Raw genomic sequence first — 25,315 nt, 5'->3', positions numbered from 1 at the left:
AAAATAGTTTGTAATATTTTCAGGAAATTTGAAAAAAATCGCTTATGTTTTCATAAAAAAATATATTAATAATACATTCGAATGAAGAAAATGATTTATTTATTTTTGGATATTGTGCTGGTTATTCATACGTTTCTTGATCAATTAAATTCCTTTAGAATAAAAAAAAGCATAAGCCATGTTTTATTTTCTAGTTTTTAATCTTGCATAAACCATGTTATTTAAAAGTATATTATACAAATTTAGATGATGAGGTGTTGCATTCAAGAAAAAGCACATTAATTTCTATTGAATCCATTAAAACGGTATTTAAAAGAATAAATATTTATAATATTCTTCACACTAAACCATTAATGTTGCATATGAATATTTTTTTTTTAGAAAATCAAAGATTATAGTACCCACAGAACTTAAAATTACTCTACAGTAAAACAAATATCAATCAAACATTTTTTCCAATGCTTTATTTTTTCAAATCCAAATGCCTTCATATGAATATTCCTTTATTTTTCTTGCAGATTGATGCTTTGAGGCAATCAGCAAAATCCACTTCTTCCATTTCAATCTCATGAAGTCTCAACCATGGACGAAGGAGACGATGACGATATTTCTCACCGGTCCAACGAAACCGAACATACCACCCGAGGACGCTCTCCCACACGAATCCCTTACTTCATCCCCAGACGGCCGAGAGTGGTCAAGATGCGAGACCTTAGTCCAGCGACACGGGAGTTCCTTACCAAAGAATACTTCGACGCTTATGACCCCTGGACGGGAATCCGCATAGCTGCTACGCTTGGTATCCTCATTAGCCTATTTACCCTATTCCTTATCTACAAAAGCCGGTTCAATCGTAGTCGAAATGCTTTGCCCACCACAAAGAAAACCACATCCCTCTATTTGTACGATGACATGGACCTCGGTGATTGTGAACTGGGTAGTATTTCATCAAGTGGCGGTAGATCTGCCTATGGGCTGTCTTTTGCTTATAAGGGTCGACCAGACGAACCATTTCGATTCGAAGATGCCGCTGGATTCCAGCTGGAGGAGGTGTTCGTTAAGCCATCCGTGGTAGCCCTGAAGGTCCATACCTCTGGTAAGAGACCTTCGAAGAGTGGGCCTAAGTTTGGAACGTTGAGGATCACAGAGGATGCTTCAAGGAGCCTGCCATGCTCGCCTTACAAACTTCAAAAGCAGCAGCAGCAACAACAACAACAGCAGCAACAAGGTGCACAGAACACAGATGTCAAAGAGCCTGCCTCTCCTACCACTTCCACTGGTGCGAATTCTATGGCAGGCAGCATAGCGTCTTTTGGATCTGCTGATATTTCCATCGAAGAGATGGAAAGAAAGCCTGCCAAGGAAATTTGTTCTAAGCATGGCAAGAAACTATCAAAAAAGAAGGATGAGGCGGGCAAAACTGTTCCAAAATCAATAGTGGTAACTGCCAAGAGACCTCAAGACTATCGCAGTCGAAGCACTATTGTGTCCATAGCTAGAAGGCAAAGGAGGACATCCTGAAAGTTATCAACGATTATAGGCGGTAACAACTGATATTTAATAAACAAGTCCCATCGAAATATGGTTGGCGTGTCTCTCTCTACCCTGTAGGTATAGCGAGCACGCTTTTTAAGCTATGCAATCTGTGTTCATATTCTTGCATGTGCGGACGACATGAAGCCATTGTAGATTAGTCCTTGTGAAATGGTAAAAGCTTATTAGTGACATGTCTGCCTGTCTGTCTAAGAGAACAAAATTACAAACATTCCGGTGAAAATGATCAAATTTTAATTTTGGTGTCTTGTGAAATCAACACCAAACCTTAGAATATCTGAGTGGTCAGATGTATCGGTGAAATTAGGGAGTTATCTCCTTTCTTGAATAATTTCAAAGCAGGATTTGAGAAACGAATCATAATTTTTCTCTTAAAATGGTTCTGAGTCTATAGGCATTATGTCTTCTTTTAAAACAGTGCCGAAGATTTTAAAAAAATTAATGATAAAATTATAAGTTGTAATTTGATGAAAAAATCAGTAGGACTTGGTCTTTTATAAGATTTTTCAGAGATGAAATATAATTCGTTTCCTGTCAGTGACATCATGAATCCAGGATAATGTGAATTCCAGAATGCATTATCGAGATGCTAATAGAAAACAGTAATATTATGGGTCAGACCCAATAATAAAAGTGTATATTGTTGCTTATCAAACCAGGCAATAAAGTTCTACATCCTGCAGTATTTTTATGTTTGTAAGTGCCAAGCCAGAATTAAAACAGTTTGCACAACTTATCTCTTGGCCCATAGAGAATAAGCCGCAATGTACCTCACAACAGCGTCACCCAATCATTAACAGTTTTGTGACCTATCTTGGCATTTATTTCAATCTTTGCCTGGGATGGTAAGCACTTAGAAAAGACAGGGATGTATTAATAAAATGTGTCGATAGATTGATATTGATAGAAATAATATTGTTCTGAATGGCTTGGTGTTTAGATTGTTAAGACTATTATAGTCGGTGTATTTTGGTGTTGAATTACTCTGTGGCTTTTTTAAAAACTTGAATTTTGTAAAGAACTACTGAAATGGTCACTGATAATTTTTGTACCCACTTGTGAACGCGTAATTTCGATATATCGAGGGTATGCGATATCGTTTATGACTAAAAAATATATTCCTCTAAACATTAAAAAGGTAAATCTAATGCATTCTAAAAAGTTGAATATTCACCTATATTCTTATTCTTCTGTTATTCAAAATTTAACTCATTCTTAAAATTTAAATATCCATTCTGACTTTTACCAAAGAGATATGCAAAATTTAATTCCTTTTTAAAAATCTTGATCTCTACATATATATTTTTGCCTTCCTAAATATAAATATTTAATTCATTCCAAAAATCTGAATATCCATTCCAATTTTTATCCTACTAATATGCAATGTTTAAATCTCCACTCATATTTTTTATTTGCCGATATTCAAATTATATTTCATTCTAAAAATTTGAAAACTTTTATTGAAAAGTTATATAAAAATTTAATTTTTCTCCAAAAATTTGGATATTTATTCATACTTTTATTCTATTAAAAATGCAGAAATTACCTAAGCCTAAAATTTTAAATCTCCATTTCTTCTTCTATCCTATTAAAATAAAAAATTTAATTCATTCTAAAAATTTTAATCTCCATTCAAATTTCCTTCTAAAATGCAAAACCTAATTCATTCCAAAAAATTTAAATCTCCACTCATATTTTTATCCTATAAATATGCAAAGTTGTTTAAAATAATCTAAAAATTTCGAATTCCATATATATATTTATCTTAAAGGCATTCAAATTTCATTTCATTCTAAAAATTTGTATAATCTTTCTTACATTTATCCAATTATAATACTAAATTTAATTCATTCTGAAAATTTGAATTTCCTTTATTCATATTTTTAAACTTCTAAAATGCATCTACCAATTTGAATTTGAATCCAAATAACCTCGCTATACTTTTTCTTAAACTTCTTCACGATATATGGTAAACGAGATAAAATTTAAATTTTCAATGTTAATGCAAGGATTTAAGGTGCTTAAATGGCCTACTCTTACGCTCTGTTAACATTTTTTATCTAATGTTATATTCCTAAAAGTAAACATTTATTCTTAAACAAGTCTGCGTTATTGAAAGCAATTTCAAATTTATATTAAGTGGGTCTCGTGCTTAACCAAGAAATAATGTGTGCTTATTAAAACTTGTAGATAGTAATTATATAACTTCGTGAATTTGTCATACAGAGCCAATGTGTGTATCCTATGAGTTTTAAACACACCTGTATCACCAATTTCATCTCTGATTTCAAAAAAAAAAAGAAAAAATCGAAACACTAATAATATTAGATGTTTTTTGAAATCCACTATGTATATCATCATTACTATTTTTTCTCTTTATTTTGAGAATTTTAACAGTTTATTGATAAAATGGTTCATTTCATTCATCTTAATATTTTCTCAAAAGATTTCTAACTATAGTTCGTTTCAGTATTCTTTGACTACCACTTTTTGACATTCCGTCTCATTAAGGAGGGAGGCTCAGAAAGATGAACACATTTCTGTAATTATTTGTCATTCTTTGACCTTGATTTCCGCCCTATTAAATATATTTTGTTCAAATTTTTTTCACGCGTGTCCCGTTTCTTACCACTTTATTTTATTTTTATTCAAAATTTCGTTTTATATGGCTAATTCAAGTGTTGTTTCAAATTCTCTTAATTATTTTCTGCAATATATTTAAAATAATAATAGTTTTAAGTAAGGAAATCCTTGTTAATTATATTTTTAAACATACCATTCAAAAATAATATTTATAGTATTCTTAAGTCGTTCCACATTTAAAACAATTCCTTAAATGACAAACAAGTTTTAAATAGAATAAACTTTTGATTATCTCAAAATATTGTCAAAAAAATTCAATAACATATCGAATAAGCAACCTTTCAACATAAAAAAAATCATTAATATTTTCTAAAAAAGTAAGTAATCAAATTTTTAATTTAATCTTATGATGAAATCTTTCATGTATTCATAATAATTTAATGTTTATGCCTCTTACAGTAAATAAAAAGTCCTCTAAAATATTTTATTGTGAATTAGTATCTTTTTCCGACAGTAGTGTGAATTTTATGCAATGTTTACACCTCATAAGTCAGCCAGTAATCCGAGTTTATTTTATTGTTAAATGTAAACTTCTCCTTTCATTTTTTCCTCTCACCCCTATTTTGACGAATTAAACCCATCCTGACGCATGCGCGAAAGAGCGGAAAGTTTTAGAATCCGTTGGCGAACAACAAAGAAATTTTATATAAATCAGAAAAGATTTTTTGATAAATTATAGTCAAATAATGTTTTTTGGGGAATTAATCTCAATGTAGTTAAATTTAAGAATGGGGTTGTTTTTCTTTATAATCGTCCTATAATAAAGTCAGTGTACTGTCGATTCTCAGATATAGAAAAACACGGCGCTTTTGAGCATGCGTCAGGATGGGTTTATTTTACCAAAATGGGATGATATAAAATATGGAGGAGATCTTTACATTTAACAATAAAGTGAATTCAGATTATTAGCAATATGTAAATTTCGAATTAAAAAAAATAACGGCAAGCGATAAATAAAAGAATGCATCTAACGGAATTCAAGTCAAATCAGGGCATAACAAAGAATTTCAGAAAAGCGCTCATCTTATTGTGCATCACTTTTGTGCAAAAACAGTTATACGCAATAAGAAGAGCGCATTTCTAAAAAATTTTGTTAGACCTCTCCTTTATAAATAAATTAAAGAATGTAGACTAAAATTTCAAAAATTTAAAATTTCTCACATTGCAAAAATTTGATATTCTTGACAAAATATCATAACTTTACGATAGCATTCCTTATCTAATCAATACTCTTTGTGTTTAAATTATTATTTCTATCATTAAAGCTGTAAAAGACTCTGAAATCAAGATTGAGAAATAGAAATGAATTTCTTTAGAGAGTCACCAGTCATGTAAATTGATATTAACAATTTAAATTCGAATTAATAGATTAAAAATTCTAAATGCACAACACTTAGAAAAAGATGCAATTAAATTATGTCAATTCAGAAAATTTTGCAATATTATACTCTATACAATTAAGACAAAAATTCTCTTTTATTTAAAGTTCATTACGGTAATTTTCCTTTAAGATATGACAAAAAATTATTTTATTATTAAAATGTTGCAATCTAGCAATTAAATGTTATAAGAAATCCAAAATTACACTGCAAAACATTTCGTCTCTTTCAGCTGTTGAACTTTGAAATTTAACTAATAAATTAATTTCCCCAACGCAGACAATTTCTTTGCAATACAAATTCCGGCTGAAAAAAAAAATCTGTAATTCTTTCGTCTAAAGAAGGAAGAAATACGTCACATCCATCACTTGAATTGAAATGACAACTGTTTAAGTGGAATTAATGCATTGAAAATCCAAAATTTTTATGCAAAATATTTCATGTCTTTCAATTGTTGAACCTTTAAATTTAACTAAGTAATTTCTCCGATGCAAACAATTTCTTTACAAAACAAGTGGAGAAGGGGGGGGGAGTATCTGCAATTCTTTGTTCCAAAGAGAGAAGAAATATGTCACTTCAAGATTTTGAAAAAAGGGGAACATTTCCTTGGCTGACGAATAATTAAAAATAGATGGCCGGCGTACCTTTCTATAATACAAGTGACTCAAATTAAAATTGATCAAGAAGAAACTAGAATAAATTCAGACCATAAAATTAGAAAAAGAAAAATAAGAGATAAAAAAAACACCTGCTTTTGCAGGTGCAATTTAATGAAAGGTCAAAAGTGAAACGTTGTAGTTTCTGTTTTTTGATTTTTGTAGGAAATTTTTTGTCTTATCTAGATTTGAATATTTGGCGGCAAAAAGAGTTTTTTGTAACTAGCCAGTATGAAATAGGAAAAATACTTAGGCCTCTATTTTTTTAATATTATTTTTGACGATTTGTATGTTTATAAAAACATTTGTTAAATAAGTATATTAGATATTTTTAAGACATGCGAATTTCAATTTTTAGAAGCATGTGAATCCACATAAAAATAAGACAAACATTTTTCATATCTCTTTTTGAGAATTTATATTACGCATTTGCAAAATTTATATTTATATTTGAGTCTTAAAAATTAAAACTAACGATTATTTTCAGAACTCAGTTTTGGAGAAAAAAATTAAATAGATTGGATTCTCTATTTCGATTAATCATATCAAGAAAAAAAATCTGATTTTCGCCTGCCTTTATTTTACTTTTAAAAGTTGCTTTAAATTATATAGCAATGATAATGTTCCCTCAATTTTTTTTTATTTCATCACATATGAGCATTTAAAGGAAATAACTAAAGTAATGAAAAGTTTTAATATAAAATGTATTTTTAAAAGTTTTAAATAGAAGATAAAAAATAATACGTAAATAAAACTGATGCCGCTGTAAAGCTAATTTTTTCAATTAAAAAAATATTTTTAAATATAATAATTATATAATAAATCATGTAATATGATAATTATCGTACTAATAATATTTTTAAACATAATTTGTGTAATAATACGCTAATATGTTTGTATGTTATATGTTAAAATTTCTTTTTTTCCTTAATTAGCTTAAAGTAAATTCACTATAATGGAGTCTATTCACATGACTTAAGTGTCACGTGATTTCTAATAAGTCACGAGACAGTGAAAGTTGAACTTCCAGTTTTAATATTTCATTTGATAAGCAGCTAATTTATCTTTTCGGAAAATGTAGAAACCCTTAATTAGCTTCATAAATTAGTTCTTATTAAACATTTTAATGACGAAATCAAATAAAAAAAATTATTACATCCCTACAATTACCCGTTTTAATGCAACATAAAATTTTTCGAAGGAATTCCAATATCTAAACTTTAAAAAAATGATTGAAAAGGCATTTTAACACCAGATGGAAATTTCGGCTATAATAAAAGGATCAAACGATTTCGCAAGATTCTAAATATTATTTTTGTACAAAGACTAAATGTTTGTCTAAATGTTTTGACTAGAACAATATCAAATAAAAAAAAAATTATAAAAATTTAATCTTTATTCAAGTCAAGGTAAAATATTAGCATATCATAACCTCTCTTTTAGATCAAAATTTGTTTAAAAGGGAAAGAAAGAAAGAAAGAAAAAACCGGATTTTTGTTTATATTTTTTTTATGATTTTTATTCTTTGGATATTTTCCAAATGTTTCAAAAGAATAATAACTTATTTTCTCTTCCTAAATCTTACCATAATTTGAAAGAAATTTTAAACTGAAATTATATTTATACCTTAGTTTAGATTGAATTCATTAGCACATGCGCAGATGCAACAAACATTATTATAATGCTTTAAACATTCTTAAGAAACTTAATTAACAGATGAATATTCGACAATATCTAATATCTATCAATTCAAACTAATATCTAGACTCAAATATTCTTTCTACTTCTGATAAAAACTGGCCTAAATGTATGAATATTTCAACAAAATGAAACTGAATGTTAAAATATGTTCATGAATTTATCAAAACATAAAATAATGTTATATTATTGGTCGTGTCTTAAATGTCTTTTCAAATATTTAAAATTTATTTCAAATGAAAAAAAAACAAAAACAATTCACCTTTTCAATTTTAATTTTCATTCATCCTTATCAACAATCCAAAAACCATACTAATGGATCTAAAATAACTTTAACAAACTAAAAAAAACTAACTAAAAAAAGACCTTGAGTCAAAACTATTTAACAATTCCATAAAAAAAAAATTATTTTGAAAGTGACAAATAAATTCGTTTTCTCAAACAATTAAAATTTGGGGTTGATAAATTTCTTGAAATTATGAAAGTAATTTGCATTTACGGTAAAATTTCTGAAAACAAGTTTTTTAATTACATCTAAAGAAATATAATTAAAAAATTGTTAAAATGAACTTCCTACGGAATTAGTCTTTCCTAAACATCCAATTTATAGAGCACAAAAGCCAATTCTGCTATTCAAAATACATTTAATAGTAAAATTTCTTGATGACAAATACCGAAATTATTTAACCTTTCGCAATCCAGTCAAGAGAAAATATTCTCAACATTTCGAGGCAAGCTTTAAATGAGATATGAAAAAGAAAACAAATATAAAAAAATTCAATATAAAAACGATTACACGTGTCCTTTATCAATGTTAAAAATCTCAAAACATTTTTCCACGGAAGAAACAAATTTATATTTACTTCGAGGTAATTATGTTTAGCCTTCTGGCAATATGACAAAACCCGTGTCTACACAACTCGCCAAATCGAAAGGATGAGCGAAAAAAAAATATCTACCGCTCTCTTATTCTTATAAGAACATCTTTCCTTGCATTTTATTCTGTGAAACACATTAAAGGAGATTACAATAAGGATTGTTCGTGTAGAAATGATTTTTCCCTGCCAAATCGGTTTTCTGTACTGAATTCGATTTCCATAAGGGGATCTAAACGAATTCTGAATCTTCTTAAGGCTTAAGAGGGCTATTTGTATTAATGACGACCCTATTTGTTCTTTTTTGAGGAAGAACGGTTGCCAGACATCTCTGAAAGCATTCAGTGCAATATAAAATATGCAACGCATTGTTCGGTTTTGTGGCCCATTGAGTTGTTTTATAGGATGAATAGTAAAATATTGATTCTTTATTCTGTGAAAAATGGATAAAATGCCATATTATTTAGATCTAAATATCTATATTTTTGGGATTGGATAAAATATTTAACAAAGCTTTTCTTTTGACACAATTTATGATATTTTTATTGACGTCAAATATTTGACAAAGGTGTACTCCTGTTTAAGTCAATTCCACTTTTCAATCATGCAATGAAATTTCTTTATAGTTTTGGAGGAATATGCATTTTCTGAATATTTGAAATAGTTGTGAGAAAATACTGCATTATAAAATTTTTCAAAGCAATAAACCATTAATAAATATAATAAATTATTAAATAACGGATAATAAGGTTTAAAATTTAAAAAATAAAAATCATAAAATATTCATATATTATAAAAAGAGAGCTATGAATGAATTATGGTTCACTTTCAAACTTTCTTTAAATTCTTCAAGTTATGATTTTCTTCAATTTGAAGTTTTATGATATTTAAATTATAAATAGAAATTAATTTATTGATGTCTATAAAGTTTCATTTCGAATATCTTTCCAAACTGTACATTTTTATCAACACTAAATAGTTAAAATCGTTTTTTAATTCTTCTTTTAATTCACTGATAGTTTATTTTATTTCCTTAAAATAAATACCACTCGCATAAGTTCTAATTCATTTAAACTACCATTTTTTTTTCATTCTGAATTTTATGTTAGATAATCTGCAAGCGATTTTTTTTACATCATTTTGAAATTTATAACATCTAGAGAATAAATAATTTATCTGTTGACATTATATGAATTCTTTTTATCATCGCAGACGATTTTATTTTTGTCTCTCAAATCGCTTTCAACTTAAAAAAGATTTATTTATTTTTGTATTAGATATTAATTTGTTTAATATGGGTGTAAATAATTTTCATATTTATTTTTGACGTTTAAAGAAAAATCTAAAATACTTTCTATATATATTACATCTTAAAACTTAATATATACAAAAAAATAAATGTGTATATACATTGAAAAGAAAATATCATATTTAATTACATATCACATTGATTTAATCGTGCATCATCTTCAGCAAAATTTCTAATTAGAATTTATACATTTAAAAATAAAACCTATTAAAATAAAGTATTTAGACTCAAATTCTTTAACAGAAAATTTATTTTTAAAATTCATTGTCCCAAGAATTATGAACATTAGATGTGTATTGGCAATTTGAATAGTTAATTTCACATGGTGCGATTTAATCCATCTATCAATGGTGGTAATGTTTTTCAAAGAAGATGTGCCATTTACGTACCTTTACAGTTCCACATTAGTCTAGAAATTCTATTTTAAAAGCCCTAATTAGTTCTTCATTTCATTGAAGAGATAAAACTTATTCGGCTTAAAGTCGCTTTCTCCATGATGGGGATCACATGTCTAAAATTGTCAAAATAGAAGATCTTGTTCAATTGCTCAGTGATTTGATCAAGTCATTTAAAAAAAAAGTTGAGGGGGCTGTAATACCATTTGACCTACAAACCAGCCAAAATTGTTACTTTGAAAGACGAACTTTCAGACATTCATGCTCGTTATTCTTTCTTTGAAGAAAATTGAAACATCTGCCGGACTAATATGGAGCTTCGAATAAATTTTAAAACCCATTGCACATCTCTGACTGTAAGGGTTTTTTTTAAAAGAAACTGATCCACAGATGTGATAAATCATTGAATCTTTACGGCGATTGTGTTGAAAATTAACTACACTTACTAGTAACTTTTGGTAATATATATATTCATTTTATTCATTAAACTTGATCTTTTATGACCTTAATGTTTAAAAGAAACTTGATTTCGTATAACAGATGCAAACAAAATTCCGTTTTGGATTATATGTTTCAGTAAGAAGCAGCAACTGTGCTTTTCAACTAGAATAAGTGTTTGTTATTAGTGTGAACACAATACTAATTACCAAACTTTTAAATTTGCATTCAGAGAAAAAACAATTAATGTATCTTAAACAATTTTTCATACCCTTGGTATGAAAAATTTTTACTATGAAGGAAACAAAGGCAGACTAGTATCAACAATTAATTTTACATGTGATATTATTTCGGATAAAAAAGCAGGAATCAATACAGAATAGGCTATAATACAATAATGCAAGTTTAAGAAAAATTTACTTCCCTTCTGAGTATTTTTATGGAGTTAACAGTTTCCCGCCATTTGAAAATCTATTCTTTAATATAATTATACATATAATCTTATTGCAAAAGAATTTAAAAAGTATTTAGCTAAACAAAATTTTGTTTAATTTCTATTTTCATCGAATAAAAAAATACTTTCAGAGTTTAGGCCTATAGAATAAACCAATACTTTCAGAATAGATTCCATATTTATTGACATGACTCCATATTAATGAAAATAATCTCCATTAAAGGAATCCAATTAATCTTATTTTTGGAATTCATCCAACGATGATTTTTTTAATTTCCAGATTATGCTGTTTTCATGAACATGTAATAAAATAAAGTATTTCCATAAAAGTACTTGAAAAAAACATAGATTATAATCTATTTTATATAATATTTCATTTCTATTTTATTTCCCTTTTAAATATATTTTATGTTAATTAAAATAATCCTTACCAGCATTTCTCGGAATCAAAAGAACTTTGAACAAATTCTACAAACAAACACACCAACCAGAAGCGATTAACTGGCATTTTTATCAATGTTAAAACAACTGAAATCGTTCCACCTGCGAGGAAAAAGAATACTTTTGTATTGAAAGGTGATGATACTTTTTAGCCTTCTGGCAAAATGACAAAAACACCATGCCTCCATTTTCTATCAGAACGATAGTTGCATGAAAAGAATGCTCATCTTATTTTCTAATTTTTATAAGAATATTTTTTTTTCTTTAACTTTATTTTACGCGATACACTAAATGAAATTACAAGTAAGGTTTTCATAAAGAAAATTTTTCAGCTGCCAATTCGGATTTGTGAAAAAAAAATGATTTTCTTTAAAAGAATGAAAGAAATTCTGAGTCTTTTTCATGTATAAGAAGCCTATTTGTATTATTAAAGAGAATATGTTTATTTTTCTTTAGTAAGAATGGTTGTACGAATTTCCAAAAGAACATTCGGTGAAGGATAAAATATGCACGTCTTGTTTCGTTTCTGTTCGAAAAAGTCATTTTTATAATGGATTGGATAAGAAAAAATCATTTTAAATATTTATGTTAGGCAAATTCGTGTGACGTGTTGTAGTTTTGCATATAGATATTTGTATTTACAAGCTCAAATGATATATGGAAAAGTTTTATTTTTCTCTGACTCAATGCGATGGCATCTATCAGTAATAATATATCAATATTGTTACTGCTTTCATGAATTGGAGATTTCAAAACATGCTAAAAATGTTGTTTTTCTTTTTTAAAAAATTGGGTAAAGATGTTGGTGAGCAAAGAGGCATGCCGATGAAATTTATTTTTGAAACTACAAAATTCATAATAAATTTGTCGTCAAAATAATAATTGGAAATTGGACAATATTTTAAGCAAATTTCAGAAAGAAGTAAATAAAATTAATTGCAACTTTATTGTGAATATTTTGAATTTTAATAATTTAAGAATTACATTATCAAACTTTAACTTAAAATTCATTGTTCAACTGCTAGTAAGTTTGTTTTGTTTTTGATTATTTCAAATTTTTCAAAATTTGATAAACTGGAAATTCTAAAAAAAAAAATTATTCTTAATCTTTTTAACAGCATGTATTTCTATTGTTCTTGTAAATTTTAAGAAAATTGTAATTAAACATTTTGAAAATCAATCATTTCTTATTAGAAAAACATATATTTCAAACAAAATTCATTGTTAATTTTTTTTAAACTGTCGTAAAAACAATTACATTTTTTCATTATTTTAACTGCGGTAGTAAATATACACTGATGATAACCAAAATAGTCCATTCTTATTGTTCTTTACTGTGTTTCTGTTACACAAGAGCCTCCCAGAACAACTGATCTACCACCTTTAGCCAACATTTTATTGGAGCTTAAATCAAATAATGGTTTACAAGCAAACTTTTCGATATGTTGGAACAGCATATCACAGCAAAAGTTGAAATTGTAGCATTGTAAACATGTTCATCACTTATGAACCAATTATTGGTGAAATATCTTCAAAATTACTTATGGTAATGGTATTCATATTCACTAATCTGCGTATAAACTTGAAGATTCTATAATATATAATTCGAGAAAATTTCAAATAAACAATTTCTTAAATCTGCCGTATTAATATTTGCATAAAAATATATGGACATCCTGCAAACTCATACATATTAATCATTAAAATTAAAAATTAATTTCTGACCTATTTTATCAAAATTTTGAAAAGCAAATTCTTGTAATTAAAATCTTTCTGAAATTCTTCATTGGAATTGTAAAATTGAAAAATATATTTCTTTTAGTAAAAATAATCTTTATAGCTTTTTCCCCATAAAAAAAACAGACGTTGACTTGCAATTATGTTAATTTGACAACAACCGTTCATGTCGTTTGCTGATAAAACCTTTTTTTTTTAATTTTGACATCCAGACTCAACAAACGCTTTTATCATCCATTCATACGGCAGCTGTCAGTGTTTGCTTCTTTACCATACATCACGTGGTATTTAGATAAAGCACTCTCTATCGGTAAATTAAACAGAACTAAAACGATCCAACGATACCACTGGAAAAACAACTCGAATATAATCTTTCACACAAAATTTCTTTTCCATCATTTATCTTTCGGTTGTCAATTATGCATTAACATTCTTTTCTTCTCTTCTGTTTTGGTTATTGTTTGGCGCAATTCTTCCCATGATAAAGGGAAAAACAGAAAGAATATTACTTTTCTTTCATCTTCTGATATGATGTCAGCTCATATTTGTGTTGGTTCGAAGCAATTATGGTGTTTTAATGTTATTTCTTCTTGTTCAAGATGGTAGTCATGTATTACTCTCCATTAAAGGATATACTGGTAATGCTTAGCACAAATGAGCTGATAAATAGTTGTTGTAGTAAGCAAAAAACTTATTCCTAAACTCTCTAGCAAAATGGCATGTCTTCAAATAAGAAAATGGCACCTTATTTGGTAAAAAAATGTTATTATTGGAAATTTCAAATTTGGTTAATATAAAAATTTCTTAGGGGAAAATATAATGTATATATCTTGCTTTCTGTTTTGGCAATTTTCCCCATAAGAGAGGGAAAACAAAAAGAATATTACTTTTCTTTCACCTTTTGATATGATGTCAGCTGTTTTTTATATTGGTTCGAAGTAATTATGGTACTTTTATGTACCATAATTACCATTCTTGATGAAGATGATGTTATATACTATTTTCTATTAAAGATTCTATTATAACTGTTTAGTACAAATGGGTTAATAAGTAGTTGTTGCAAATTAAAACACTTATTCTTTAATACTCTGACAAAATGGCAAGTCTTCGAGTAAGAAAATGAAACCTCATTTGCTAAAAAAATAAGTATGACTTTATTGAAATTTCAAAGTTGTTAAGTATAAATATTTCTTAGTGAAAAATAGAACGCATATATCTTGCTTTCATATGAAATATTATTATAAAATGTTGAGTGTTCACTTTATATTTCTGCATCACGTAAAAGTATGTCAAAGTTTACAAATTATTTTACACTATCCAAGTATGGCATCGATTATTTGAATCAACGAAAAGCGATAAGATCAATAAAGACTAAACAGTTTGATGTTAGGCAGTATGGATAACTAACCGGAATCGTTTGCTTAACTTTTGTTACTTTAATAGAGAGGCGATCGTCTGATTTATAAGGAATTGTCTGTATTAAATAGGACGACCCTCTTTCGCAGGACTAAATAGAACTAAAAAAAAATTGAAGACTAGGAATTTTCCATTATTTATGTATTTCAAAGTAATCTATAAAAAAAATTAATTGTTCATCTTGAAACTATTAGGCCCATTTGAAATTGATGGAATGTTGATTATATGAGTTTATTTTAATCGGCATGAATACATACGGTCGTCTTACTTATATTCCAAAATTTTATTCTTAAATTAATACGTTTGTAGAAATCTAACAACTCTTTGTTACTTTTTAACCACCTTGCTTTTGAGTTTCTTAGTTTATCTAAAGATTTCATAGATTTTTAAAACGCCAATTTTAGCTGAAAAAAACTAAGTTCAAAATTAATTTTTAATATTTTTTGTGCCTTCCTTGTAATTACATACATAAATAATAACTTTCAAATACATATATCGATTTATGAAGCGATAAAAACTAGAATAGTACACCCGGCAATTTCCGCTACACGCAGCAAAGCAACATCTCTTTATATAAAATTGAATGTCAGTTTATTTGTTTACACCTTATAAAATATCACACATAGGGATTGCAATACCGGACCAAAATTTCAATACCGGTATTCGGTATTTTTTAAATCTTAATACCGGGATACCGGTTTTAATACCGGTATGAGAAATTTTAGAAAAAGAAAGAAAAAACAGGTGTTTCTTTGTTTTATTTGCCAGTTTTATTAGAAAATGTAAATATCACAAAAATAATTTGTAACTTATAAATTATAACAGTATATAATCACAAAAAAGTAAAGAAAAATCTTATTTATTTAAATCACAAAAAAAGTGTAAATTTCACTATTCAGTCTGTGATACTATTACAAATTTTTGAAATGTGATCTTAAAAAACATAATCATCAATTGTACTGTCATTAAGCCTGAAAAGCAATTTTGTGTAAAAATGACCAGCTGTCGAATACGCTCTTTCGGCATCTACACTAATTGGTGGTACTGTTAGCAATGCGCTGTATACTTTTTCCAAGTATTTACCTCTAAATCCCTCATCTTCAAACAAATCAATTTCTCGTCGGATGGTTTTGGATATAGCTGATTTCTGTATTGTATTTTGGTTCGTTGAATTTTTTTTATTTAAGTCGATTATTGCTTTTTGGATTGGATTTCTCAGTTTCAAAAATCGTTCCATCATTAGGAGTAAACTGTTCCCAACGTGTTTTAGAATCTAATATTAACATATATTTTGTTTTATTTTCAGTTAGTATATATTTTAATAATATATCCTTTTTATAGGGGAACGTTTAAATATCTTAACAATATTTCGAACTTTATAAATTATAGGAAGCAATTCTTGATAGATTAATATTTCATCCTCATTAGCAATATCTTCTTCAAGAATTACATTCTCATTGTCTTCATTGTCAATATCACTCTCACTCTTACTCTCTTCAAAGTCGGAATCCAAAGTTTTTCTATCCACAGTATTTGGATTCTTCTGTTCTTTATTTTTTTGGTATAATACATATATTACTCCTAATTGAATTCCATGTGCATAGCACAACTTTCCAACTTTTTTCATAATTGTTGCCCCATCAGTCGTTATGGTTACAATATTTTCTTTCAGAGATAATCCATGTTTCGCTAATTTAGATTTAAGCCATTAATTGGCTAATTAATTTCGCCCGTTAGGGAGACATATAAACGAAAACGTATACTATTTTGCTATGTTCTCGATACCTGAATATATAGTGTAGACCATTTTAAAAATTTCCAGTAAATACCGAAAAACCGGTATTTAAACTTGTGAATACCGGTATTACGAAATTGTAAAAACGGCTCAAAATACCGGTATTCGGTATCCCGGTATACCGGTATTGCAATCCCTAATCACACATGTTGAAAGAATGAACAAAATTTGGCACACAACTATGCTCCCTTAAAAGGCTGAAATGCAAATAGAATGTTCTTTTTTTTTTTTTTTTTTTTAGTGTTTTCCAGCCATAATTTTAGAACATAGATTTCACAAAGATTATTTTTACACCTTTTAAAAATTTAAAACATTAGCTTTTCAATGATATCAATTTCATTTCCATGCGTATATTTCTCTTATTTTAATTATTTTTTTAGTTTTATGCATTGATACTATTTAAATTATAATTCAAGACTGAAACATTTTAAGGGACTGAATGTAAAAATTCAAAAACTGTATGATGCAAAATTGTATGTAATTATGCATTTTTCTTACAATTAACTGAGGGATGGGGCAACTAAACACAAGCAAATAATTGTATCGAGGATAGTATTCTCTGACTGCTGAAAATAAATCAATAAACAACTGTTGCGATCTAATAAAAAACTTCAGTAACTTTTTTGATTCAACACGATTTGTATAAAAAATATATTAACGAATTAAATTCCTGATTAACTTGCATTCGTTAACAAAATTTCACAAATTATTCAATTTAGTTTTTGAAATTTACTTTTTATACCTTTTTAAAATTCAGAAACATTTTTCATTCAAGATGATTTGGAACAAAATATATCAAGAAATTAAATTCCTGATCAAATTACATTTGTTAACAAAATTTCATATATAATTCCATTTTCTTTTTGAAATTTACTTTTTATACCTTTTTAAAATTCAGAAACGTTTTTCATTCAACAATGATTTGGAACACAAAATATATCAACCAATTAAATTCCAGATTGAATTACATTTGTTAAAAAATTTCATATATTATTCTATTTTCTTTTTGAAATTTACTTTTTAATATTTGTTAAATTTCTAAGCATCTACTCAAATTCTTTATGGTTTTTAAATAAAGTCAAATTTAAACTTCTAGCAGTACATTGAATATTACTTTTTAAACAGTTTTGTTTGGACCCTTGAATGCTACTTAATTGATATTAAAATAATCCTTAATAATAAGGTAAGAACAATTGGTGATGCAGGTGTGTGTTATCGATCTCCTGTGTACAACCCAACAGGTGCGTGTGTGTGCATTCTAGAGTAGTCCCCCGCCTGCACACGTGTGAGCAAGCTGCTGCACACGCGACCCTCCCTTCTGTAAGAGCTTACAGTGGAACACCTGAGGACGATCGTTATTTTTGTGCCGCGCACACCGTCGTATAACCAGATGGACACTCTCTCGCATACGTGTAAACATAAACAAGTATATATTCATATGAATCTATATTTTGGAGAATGTTGTTTACTCTCGCTCACACTCACACTGTGCTTGTACTGTCGAGCAATAAAGTTATTCTGCACCAACGCTGTCTGCCTCCCTTTCTTTGATTTGTTTATTCCTTGATTTAACATCTTCACATGAAATATACAGGATGTTCATGTAAAGTCTTTTTTACAACATACTAACTTGAGAACGGCGACAAGTATAGCCATAAATTTGGTGTCTAGTTATAGTCAATTGGCAGTTCGCTACAAAGTAAGATCGCTTACAGCGCCATCTACTGGCAAACAACGGAGTTAGAGTTCATACCTCGAACACGGTACAAGATAGGCGAAGAAATCCATTACAAAAATGAAGCGAATCTTCGATTGATCTTCCATGCAATAGGGATAAGAATAAAACGGACAAAAGGCACACTATTTTCCAACACTTTTATGCTAGAAAATAAAAAAAATAAAAAATACTGTAACAGTTAATTATCAGCAGATATTTTTGTTTACGGTTTTCGAACTGCTCTATGGATCGACATTTAATTTCCAAAAGATAATTTTTTTCTTCCAGTTACCACGAATTGTTCAGTCATGGATTTGAAAAACTTCAACCAAACAAATGCATTCCTACAACTCTTATTCTTCTTGATACTCTGGTTAGAACAGTCAGTTCTTCTAGCTTTTGATATGATTCGGGGGTCACATATCGACCTTTAATCATGTAGATTGTTAAAATAATCTGAGGTCCAAATATCTACTCCAAGTAATGAATAACATATTAATTAACCACAGCCACAAACTGGCTACTCAGAGCAGCCGGAAGACACACGGAAAAATCAAAATGACCGGACCGCCGCAACAGCAACACTGGCGGGAACTGTTGTTCAGTTCTACGGGGCATCACCGGCCGTGGTACAACCCTTCTCGAAGGAAGTATGTCCCGTCATCGATGGGAGGAGCCAGATCCCCCACCTTTTTGTGTACCCTCCAGGGTGACAAGATCCAACCACCATACCGGAAACATCTTATTCTCTTTTCCAGATTCTCCCCCGGGGGTTATATATATATGTAAAGAATTTCGAATTCTGTCGTCTGAATAATATGTAATATATTTTTGGTTGACAGCAGAATGCAGGTTCGAAGACGTTGAAGAGACATGTTATATTTTTAATTTCGTTTTATTCTCTCTTTAATATCCATCTCGTGAAAGCATAATTATTTACAAGCAGACGCAGCTTGACACAAAAGCAAAAGTAAGAAAGAAGCGGGAAACAAATGATCACTAGTCTTATATAACATGGGATTTCCGGCCACGCGCCATTGGAATACATATGCTGATCTCTGACAAGGGCAACTAAAGTATCACTTTCTTTTGATACGTAGCACTGATGGCGCATTATTTTTACAAAGGGATTAATTAAACCGAAAGTGGAATTAGATCACGAAATAAGAGAATATTTTTAGAATGAAGTTACTATGGTCTAAATTAAGTTAAAATCTTGGAAATTAATTAAACACTTCTCTAAGGAAATACGTCCTGTCATCTATGGGAGGAGCTAGAACCTCATCTTTTCTTGTACCCACAAAGGTGGCGAGAACCATCTACCATGCCAGAAACTTCTCATCATCAATTAGTATGTGCCCTCCGTGGAACTAAAATATTAACTAAAAGTATTAGAAAAATGTTAATATAAATGAAATAATTTTGGAAAAAATATAAAAGCCCATCATATCTACAGTTCCTTTTTTGTTTGCAATTCAATTATTCAAGGAATAAATATTAATTTTGCATTAAAAGTTAGTAATAATTAAAATTATTTGTGCATGGTTAATTTTAATATGTTAAAGCTATTAGGAAAAAAGCGCATTATCGAACTCTGACATTGCAGATACGAAGCGCATATGCTGCCGATTACCTTGGCAGATGACTCAACAAAGGAGACATCTTAGTAATGCATAAGTTGTACTAAAAGGCTATTGTTTCGAAATTGGCTGAGTATTGCGCTTGAATAGTTTTATTCTTGGTCTTGACGAAGTATTAATTAAAACTATTGGAAAAACTATTATCACATTTTGTCAATTACTACTGCACTATATCTCAAATTTCCGACCCATGGCCTCCCTTGTAAGAGAAATCAAATTTTCGTTTTATTACATGGAATACAATTCAATGAATAGAAATGATCTTACCACAAGTTGATGCTATAAAGCATTTCAAAAATTCTATTTTGCTATGCATTTCTTCTGAATTTGTAGGCAGTTTCGTCAAAAATAATCAGATGCAAAGGAATCTATAACAGCTCGCCAACATGTAATAATCCAATCGGGAGATCGTTACCTGCTTCCTTTAATCAAAGAGCTAAGGAACAAAATTATTTCTCATCTCATATTTGGCGATTTTTAAACAACAAATAGAAAAAGACATTCCCCTAAAGTGCAAAGACTATTAGATTGCACAAAGTATGTGTTGCTGAGATGCCATTCGTGCCATCATCCGATTGCAGGAGTATAACTCCTATCCAGCTTGATATGTTGGACCAGAAAGCACATCTCTTGGACCAAAAAGAAAACTAGAAATCCGTACTTTTTAAAGTAAGCCCAGGTGTATTCTTTGGAAAATAAATCTGCTGTGTCATCATTTGGAATGAAAAGGAGGCAAGGTAAAATCAGTCAAAGTTCAGAAACACAGACGATAAAATGGAAGTAGATTTGTGATGACATCCCTTTAGAGGGCCACTATGATCTACGAATGAGATTTTAGAGGAATTCTGAATGAAATTAAACCCATAGTCGAGATGATTATTATGTAAGATCACATGCTACTGCTTACTACGTTTGGCTTCATATGGATAATAACACCAATTTTTTTTTGTCCATTAGCGAATATATATAAAGAAATACAGTTCAGAAAGTATGAAAGCGCTACTTTTTTCTCAAAATCTAATCTAATTGAATAACTTTAGGGACTATTTAAGAAAATATCTACCTGCTCAAACTTATCATCTGTACATGAGTTTGAAGGTTTACAATATCCACGAACCTCTCTTATTATTCAAGTAATAATTTATTCTCAGCATGAAAAAGCAATAGAGATATCTTCCGGTAAAGGACACATCCTTCAAAGAATGCAATTTATTCACTTTTTGATATGTATTTTTTTATTTCCTTAAGGAAGCGGGGATTTATGGATTTGATGCTTATGTCTTGTCATCAATATTGCTATATTTGTTATCCATCAACTTGATTATAAGCAATTCAACCTATATTCATGGGTTATTATTTGATTGGGTTATTAAATTACACCTAATAAACAGGTTGTTACTTAATTTTTGAATGGCATTGTAGAATAATTTAAGGCAACAAGACTGCGATATAATTCATTTGAAACAATCGAAAGTTATGTCGCCAGTTAACTCTTACCAAAACTCGATTTCATTATTCTGGCTTCTTTCATTATACAGGCTAAGAAAATTCTGAAATTAAAATCATTAAAAATATATATAAAAAATTATATAAAATACGAAGACTGTTATTAAAACGCCATTGGTTTTCATAATGTACTTCTTTTCTGCGACCAAAACACAAATTTAATATTCTCAAACAATAACTAAAAAAGTAAACTTCTGTTTCTTACATAAATCGGTAAATGGACGACGAAAACTGATCGAATTGATATATCCTAGCAATTTATGAAAATTCGCTTTGAGCTCGTGGTGCTAAGGAAAAGCACGCGTTCTTCGTAAAATCTGTGAAAAAAAAAGCGACTTTGCAAATGTTTCTCGTCTTTCAGCGAAAAAAAGTCAGGGACGTGTAAAAACGATTTTAGTTGGAAGCAAAAAAATAAAAAAAAGAAAGAAAGAAATAGTACAACGAGAATACGTGGGTGTCCGCATATATTATTCGTGGCAAACGAATAGAAAATTCTGTTCGAAAATAGCAGAATAAGGAACTTTTTTTGGTGGACTTGTTGCTGCTTCATTTCTTTCAGCTTGACATCCAATTTCTTACTAAAACAGTGACAAGAACCAAAGATGAAATTAGGATAGTACTGAAGCGAAATCCAGGGCTAATGAGAGGAGCCATCTTTGGCCACATGTAAGCAAATGGTGCACAAATTGTCAATATAATAAATCATATGTTCACATTGAATTGGCTAGACTCTATCAAACGTCGCCAAGTCAATGGTTAAAAGTACAGCAGGTTTTAACTTATGCTATATTATTGTTGCAGATGGATTCCATTCACATTAAATTTAGAATTTAAAAAATCATCATGCATCTCAAGTTTCCCATATAGCTAAAGAAATTTAATTAAAGGACAGCAAAGAAATAGAACATTTCTTGTATTTTCATAAAAAAATTTAGCAAGAGTTTATCAAAAGTCGCCAAGCTGGTCGCCAAATGTAGGATAGCTCTCCGAAATTCCGAAAAGTTGTTATACATATTTGTTGCTGTCAACGATCTCCATTAAGCACAGCATTGAAACCAACAGGATAGGTATCCTGTTGGTTTATTTCTCAATCAAATTTTTCTTACATTTTATTATTCATTATTTTCAACCAAATTTTCTCATGTACTTTAAAAATTTGCTTTTGTATTATTTACAGTCTCATTGGCAAAATGGTTGCATTGTCAACAACACGTGTCACTGGCGAAAAATAGCTGCGAAAGAATCTAATAGCATGCGATCTTTGACTATTCTTTTGGCTTTTAATTACTTAAATGCCGTTAATATGCAAGTACCAGAAGAACGAATGGGTATTTTAGAAAACTTTCTTACAACCAATTAGGGCTAAAATTGTAGTCACAAAATGAGATACCAAATTCCATATATTTAAGTAATTGCATCGTGTTAGTATTGTGTTAACTCATATTCGGACAGCTGGTCCAGCATTCATCTTCTAAATGGATTTCGTAAAAAATTTCATAGAAATCTACTCATTTGAAATCGAGACAAAATGCCAAATTTCAGCCGTTTAAATCCGTATTTTCGAGTTATCGTATTAGATTCCATGATGGAGAATTGTATGCCTCGTATACGAGGAAGTAAAAGATATGGTGTATAATCAGTGTTATACGCCGGCGTCCTGGCATAGGGGTAGCGCGTCTTCCCCATGTTCTGGGCGTCATGGGTTCGAGTCCCGGTTTGGGCATGGTTGTTCCTCCGTTCTTCTATTCATGAGATGTGTGAATGTGCCCTTCTGCAAAAAGGGGTTGTGCAAGCGAAACAGTGATGCGTGAGTAGCAAAGTCGTACTCTTGGCCCTAGTTGGCGCTATAAAAAAACAAGAGACGTTCCCCTACCGGCTTAAAATCGCTGTCTTCGTAATAGCGGGCTTGTCCATAGCAAGTGCCATCAGGAACAACAACAAAATTTTACTATTAATAAATAATAATTCTTCATTGATTATATAGATTATAGATAAAAATTAAGCCTTTAACTGTTAAGGGGGCGATTAAAAAAATCAGAGGCACGACTATTACGAGTTAAGAAAAAATCAATTGCTACAATTTAAAGCAGATAAAATTTCAAAAGATGATAAATTTGCTAAACAGCTTTTTTTATCTATAATTTCAAAATTGTATTTGCTGAAATAGATTTAGCAATAATTTTTTTATGGGCGTGAAAAAGTTAAATCAAGTTTAGCCATAACTTGTTGCAGAAAATTTAGGCTTTGTGTCCAAACATGGCGACAGGTTAGAATTCAAAATTCCGTAAGAATACCAAATGTCCCTCAGCTCCCGCTGAGAAAATGCCATTTCCTCTGTCGAAGAGCTTGAGGGAAAACCCGAAGGTGTCATCATTTTTTTTCACTCTGAGGTTTTTCTTCTCCCCTTTAATGACTTCCGCACAGATGCACGGTTAATCTCTTCCCGCTCAAACGGAGGGGTGGGGGTGAGATCTGTCACTTCAAAGCTTCTAAATTTTAAATATTTATCGGGACAAACAGAGGTTTACTTTATTTTTTCCGGAAATCATTTGGGTAGCAGCAATTTTCGAATCTTAAACGTCTTGAAACAGAATTTACGTAAAACACATCTCATGTATAATTCTTTTAATTCGCATTATTTATGAATTGATTTGACTTATTATTACACTCGAAAGTTCTTATTTAACTAGAAGATGTACACGTCTGAACAGGTCATTATCGTGTTAATGATTTATCAAATTAAATTTAATGTCTCTGGCTTCGTCTTGTCTCTTGACTTCGTCAAATCTTTCTTCCGCCATCCTTCATTTCCTTGTATTGAGATCCTTTTTTTTTTTAAATAATGTTCATGAAAACACTTAAATCAAAACTAACCACAAAACTAGAATTGAAACAACTAGTGATTCATTATCAGCAAAAAATAGTTGAAAGAAAATATTAGCCATTACCTCTAACTTGTTATTCAAGAGAAAATATAAAGAATCAGCATGAATACAAAATAATAGACATTGCAGATTTCATCTCATTGAACTTTGCTACAATCCAGAATTATAAAAATAATGTCAATAAAATGTGAATGCAATTCCGTAGTAATCTTTATTTCTCGAATAAAAATTAGTTATGGAATTTTAAGATTTACAGGAACGCCGATAAATCAGTCAATTTGGACATACATTTTTACAAAAAAAGCTAACGTAACATAGAAACTGCTCATATTACTTACAGGCAACTGTCAAATGTGAGCATTTTAACTGCTTCATTGATTTTTTTTTACAGCAATACTTAATTCAGCGCTTCATTTGCGCATCCGATAATGATAGACCTAAAAAATATGTTATTTATATTTTCTTCCTTCGTTATGGATTTCGTGACCTATTATATTATGAATCTTATACATCTCGTACTTCGTTTAAAATGGTTATTTTTATTTCCCGGATATATAGTGGTACCAAGCGTTGGAAATTCACAAACTAATTCACATTTTTCTGCCCTTAATTATTTGTAAACGTTTCAGACAAGACCGTCCTATAGCAAAATAACTAGAATTCTTTAAACAATGAACATAGAATAAAAACGTTTTCCTTCACTTTTCTATATACAGTGGGTAAAAAAAGTATTGGCGATTCCCTTAATTTATTCATATTGACAAATAAATAAAATGC

At 29.5% G+C, this 25,315-nt stretch overlaps 1 protein-coding gene and 1 long non-coding RNA gene across 3 annotated transcripts in view; one reads left to right on the top strand and one right to left on the bottom strand.

The window, feature by feature from the left end:
* LOC129957613 (uncharacterized) overlaps positions 1 to 2,835 on the top strand; it is a 78,227-nt gene extending 75,392 nt beyond the window's left edge. For both annotated transcript variants that reach the window (XM_056070031.1, XM_056070032.1), the window contains exon 2: positions 519 to 2,835. In XM_056070031.1, coding sequence (XP_055926006.1) covers positions 583 to 1,521 — 939 coding nt within the window. In that variant the 5' untranslated portion in view covers positions 519 to 582 and the 3' untranslated portion in view covers positions 1,522 to 2,835. The remainder of the gene's footprint in view (positions 1 to 518) is intronic.
* The window catches only part of LOC129957614 (uncharacterized), a 269,845-nt gene extending 257,565 nt beyond the window's left edge, over positions 1 to 12,280 (bottom strand). Inside the window, exon 1 of the long non-coding RNA XR_008782793.1 lies at positions 11,833 to 12,280. This is a non-coding gene — a long non-coding RNA (uncharacterized LOC129957614). The remainder of the gene's footprint in view (positions 1 to 11,832) is intronic.
* Between the last annotated feature and the right edge of the window lie 13,035 nt (positions 12,281 to 25,315).

The sequence above is a fragment of the Argiope bruennichi genome, chromosome 11 (genome assembly GCF_947563725.1).
Source record: "Argiope bruennichi chromosome 11, qqArgBrue1.1, whole genome shotgun sequence".
Classification (NCBI taxonomy): Eukaryota; Metazoa; Arthropoda; class Arachnida; order Araneae; family Araneidae; genus Argiope; species Argiope bruennichi.
This window is presented reverse-complemented; position numbering and strand designations above follow the sequence as displayed.